Raw genomic sequence first — 5,021 nt, 5'->3', positions numbered from 1 at the left:
ACCTTCTGCAGTGTGCATCTCTGTGGATTGTTTACAGTGATGCATCTGTGGACTGGAGTACTGATCCCAACGTTAGAATCAGAACGAGAATAGAACGTGAGATCCAGTGCAGAGAAGTGGTTCCGTTGTTGGATTAAGATTTGGGAATCCCTAGTTCAACTTCTCACTCTTTCTTGAAGCTCACGGAATGACCTGGGCCAGTAATTCTTCCTCAGGCTACGTATTCTCTGTAATAGGCTACTCTGCCTCAGGATAAAATGGGGAACCATTAATGCCACCCTGAACTCTGTCTTAATATAGTAGAATGATAATAAAATGTCCCTTGTTAGAAGTTGAATAAAATTGTACAGTAGGGTATTTTTTATTGTTTATTGTTTTATTTTTTCAAAATTTATATCCCACCTCACAAAGGCCACCCCAGCAGCTAACAAATTATGGCATACATGATATAATCATATTTTGGAAATCATTAAAATTGACACACACACCCCAAAAAAAGCCCAATAAAGCCAGAGCTAAAATACATACAAAAATATAAAAACAGCAACTAAAATATTGGTCAGAGAGCAGGGATCACTGAGGGAATGCCAAACAAAACAAACATTTTCATCCAGTCCCGTGGTGGAACATGGCAGCTGAAGGGAACAGACACGTATCCCTGGGGTTCCAGAGGTTCCGCACCACAACTGAAAAAACCCTCATCTGGTTTTGGCCCCCGGTTAATCCCAAAGCAGGGCCTCAAAAGGTAGTTGTAGTTGGGTGGGTTCATATTATTGTTTGGTTTTACATTGTGAGCTGCCTCAAGCTGGTCTCTGAAAAGGCAAAACACACATTTTCAACATAAAATAACAAAGCAGCAGCTCTTATTCAGCTCCCTTCTGTTCAAGTCACGTTGGGATGATGTGGTTGATAGGGTATAGTCCAGGGGTGTCAAACTCATTTGTTATGAGGGCCAGATATGACATAAATGTGACTGGCACTAAGACCAAGGGGCTGCCTCAGCCCCCCGAAGGCTCACTAGCCCAGATTGGTCTGGGGGGGAGGTGGATCACTGGGTCAGATTGAGAGGGAGGGATGGTTGCCTGGGCTGGTAAGCCCAGAGCAGCCTTGCCAGCCCCACTGCAGGTTCACCATGTTTGACACCACCATGTTTGATACCCTTGCATGTCTGACATGCCTGGTGCAGTCCCTTCCATAAATCTGGTCCGGATCACTGCAAGTCATCTTGAACGCATGAATCTACCTTATTGGCCATCCAGGTCAGTACTGTCTACTCAGACTGGCAGTGGTTGTCCACTATCCTTGGTAGAGGTCTTTCACCTAACCTATAACCTGATCTTTTCAACTGGAGGTATCAGAGATTGAACCTGGGACCTTCTGCATGCCAAGGAGATGCACTACTGAACCAGGCTCATCCCAGGGAATACAACCCACCCAGGTCTCAGAGTGGAAAGAAAATACCATCTGCTTCAAGATCCTGTCCCAAACTGAAACATTGTCCTTCCCCAGAATCCATACTATATAGCTTGTCAGGTTGGGTAAACATTGTGTTGCAAATAAAAGCAGAAGTAGTGTTCAGATGGGTGCAAAGTCTTATACACCTCCTTCCTTTGTGCATTCCTTCCGTTCATTCAGAAATGTTTCTCCGGGATGCTGGCGGCTGCCTAAGTTTGCTGGAACCTTTGCTGGAATCACCAAGTAAGAAGTTTGCTGGAATCACCAAGTAAGAAACAGCTACAAGGGCCTCTGTGAGTGAAGCATCTGGGCAAATTAAGATAAAGCTCAGTTAAAGACACAAAATAGCTGTCTGTGATGGATGTCCTTGTTGACAGATTTGGTCAGGAGCTTTTAAGCACACTTCCATCTATTTATGATTGATCAGTACAAACCTGGTGTGGTTGCACTATTTGATGAACACTGTGGGGTTGTGAAGTGGGACCACTGTTTGTAAAAGGAACAGAGACGACCACAGTCAAAAGGATTCCAATTCTAATGTAAAGGAACTAGCACTAAAGCCCATTTTAAATTAAAATAAAATGGGCTCGAGAAGAGGAGGAGGGAGGGTGGGGCAAGGAAGGCTCCTGGGTTGTGGGAAGGAAGGGGGGTGGGGGGGATGAGATGAAACGTCATGAGTCCTGCACACCCATTGGCTGGAGGTTCGTCATCAGGAATTCCATCCTAGGCAATTATGTATAAAGATTGCAGGAATACCACAAGCAATCAGCAGAGACTTTTGGAAGATCCCCCATCCTCGGTTTTCAGAGGAATAGGTACTGTTTCTTTAGAACTGCCTGGGGGAACTGCTAGCCATGCAGAACAATATGAAGGAATGAAAATAAGATGGACATTTAACACTGCAGTACAGCAGGCTGTTGAGATCAACAGTACAACACTACAGCCTCCAAGCAAAATCTGCACACAGCATGGGCATCAGGCTACAGTGAAGGATCCAGATTTCAATGCCATACCGAAACAGGTGGGATGGAGCTGCTTTGGCACATTTTTGCCATGCAGAGACAAAATCCAGACAGTTTCTGCTCAGAGTGATGAAGATGTCCTGTTTGACCCTTGGATGCTATTTATCCTCAATGGAAGCATGATGCTCCAAGCTACCTATAAAGATGCAAATCAGTGCTTATCGCAGGAGCTCTTGACTCAATCATATCATTTGCCATCTGACACATGAAATGAGGCACCCCTGTGCTAAATCAAGCAGTACACAGGGCAATGAGCAAAGCCCGCAGGCTGTTTTTAAGGGGGTCTGGGAACTTGAGGAAACAGCCTAGCTACTACTGATGCAGTCGTTTCATAAAATATTCAGTGCATTTTAAAATCGCCATAGAATTGCAATAAGAATCATTAAGTCATCCGCTCAATACAAATTGTATGAATATTCTACATTAATACAATAGTTCATGAGAAGGTCACCAAGCCACGGGAAGAGGAATGGAAGCACATATGGCAATACAATATTCCAAAAAACCCAGTTTTTATCAGTCAAAATAATGTATTGTTGAAGGCTTTCACGGGCGGAATCACTGGGGTGCTGTGTGGTTTCCGGGCTGTATGGCCGTGTTCTAGTTTTGCCTGCGTCTGTGGCTGGCATCTTCAGATCCTCTGTACGGGCATAATCCTTCACAAGCTTTTTGATTATTTAGTTACATTCAGGAGATTTATGCCTGGCTCCAAACTCTGCTCAGGGGACATACTCAGTTACAAATAATTGTTGGACAAACTTCCATATTGTGTGTATATAATTTAGAAAATAACTTTACATTTTAAACTAACTTTCAAGAGCACACAGAGAAATAAAGTGCGATTTCAATAGCGTACAGTGATGTCTGCATGTGGCTCTTTTATCGTGATAACCGAATCTCCAAATTCACCATGTTCGGTCTTGTCCCTCACTGTAGCAAAGAAGTCACCCGATGTTTGTGCCTCCCTGATTTCCCTGAACCAGCCAACCTATTCTGGAAGTACCTGGACTTGGCAACTTTTGTCCTTCTCTATATTCTGCCCCTTGTTATTATCTCGGTCACCTATGTGAGCGTTGCTAAGAGGCTCTGGTTCCGCAATGCCGTCGGGGACGTGACCGTCGAGCAATACTTCGCCCTTCAGCGGAAGAAGAAGGCAACCATTAAGATGCTGATATTGGTGGTGGTCATCTTTGCCGTCTGCTGGTTCCCCTTGAACTGCTACGTCGTCCTTCTCTCCAGCCAAGTTATCCGCAGCAACAACGGGCTCTATTTCGCTTTCCATTGGCTTGCCATGAGCAGCACCTGCTACAATCCTTTCATTTACTGCTGGTTCAATGAGAATTTCAGGGCGGAGCTCAAGAGCTGCCTCAAGGTGTGTCAGAAGATCCCGGGCTTCAAGGGCCAAGGGCCGCCTCCTTCTACAGCTCTGTCCTACAGAATGGCCTGGCCAGACAATAGCAACTCCAAGGGGTCACCCGCAGCCTATCGGCATCCCAGTTCCAATTGGGGAAAACTGCCTTGGCATCTGTTGAACCTATAGTTGCTATGGGTTGAACGCTGTAGCAAAGTAAGCAATGGTAGGTGGCCCTTAGCAGTTAGGATTGTGTGTGAGCCTAGAGAAGAAGAGAGAGAATGATTTCCCAGAGTACCATGTTTCCCCGAAAATAAGACACTTAGGTCGATTCCGCACTTGCGTTATCAACCTAAGTTCGAGCTGCGCTGTAGATCTGATTTGACCAAAGGAATGGCAGTGTGTTTTCGTTATAGATACCCCTCAGCAGAGATTGAATAGCTTTGTTCAAGTGCCCATCAGAGCTCTGATGAGATGAGTTTCTGTCTAGTTGAAAGGAGGGAACCTCATGTCTGTGTCTCTTTCTCTGTGTAAGAGAGAGAGAGAGAGAGAGAGAGAAGAAATTGCAGTTTTGATGCTGCAGGAGACAGAAAAACAATGAGTCACTGCTTTGAGTTGGCTGAAGCACCTTGAGGGGTGCAGGATTTCTCTCCCTGGGAGCTGATGTGGAGCAGTGAATCTGCTGCCTTGTGGGACAGCCTCAACTTGTGCTCTACCTATATATTTATAAACACTCCAAAAATGCTCTAAGTCTTCAGTGCTCTCTCTTCCAAAGAGAACCAACCCTGCTTAATTATGTAGTACATTTTTCTTCCACCTTCCCGCCAAGGAGCTCAAGTTAGTGTACATTATTCTCACCTTCTCCATTTTGTCCACACTAATCACCCTATGAGGTGAGTGAGGTTAAGAGAGTGTGCGAGCCAATTGGAGGCGTAGCTAGGGAAAATGGAGTCCGGTGCAAAATCTGAGTTTCTCCCCTATGGCATGTCACGTGGTTAGGAGCGGCAGACTCTAATCTGGTGAACCAAGTTCAATTACTCACTCCTCCACATGAAGCCTACTGAGTGACTTTGGGCCAATCACAGTTCTCTCAGAATCCTCTCAATCTCACTTTCCTCACAAGGTGCCTGCAAGGAGTGGAGGGAAGGGAAGCCTCTTGGAGACTCCTTATGATAGAGAAAAGTGGAGTATAA

At 45.2% G+C, this 5,021-nt stretch overlaps 1 protein-coding gene across 1 annotated transcript; it reads left to right on the top strand.

Annotated features, from left to right (window-relative positions):
* The first annotated feature begins 3,345 nt into the window (after window positions 1-3,345).
* Window positions 3,346-4,159, top strand: LOC125438431 (probable G-protein coupled receptor 83). Its single transcript, XM_048506874.1, is given in 2 exon segments — window positions 3,346-3,955; window positions 3,958-4,159. Coding segments are annotated over 2 exon segments (684 nt in total). The 3' UTR covers window positions 4,032-4,159.
* Window positions 4,160-5,021: the final 862 nt, after the last annotated feature.

Source organism: Sphaerodactylus townsendi, linkage group LG08 (genome assembly GCF_021028975.2).
Source record: "Sphaerodactylus townsendi isolate TG3544 linkage group LG08, MPM_Stown_v2.3, whole genome shotgun sequence".
Taxonomy (NCBI): domain Eukaryota; kingdom Metazoa; phylum Chordata; class Lepidosauria; order Squamata; family Sphaerodactylidae; genus Sphaerodactylus; species Sphaerodactylus townsendi.
Note: the sequence above shows the minus strand (reverse complement) of the source record. Positions and strands in the feature narration are given on the sequence as shown.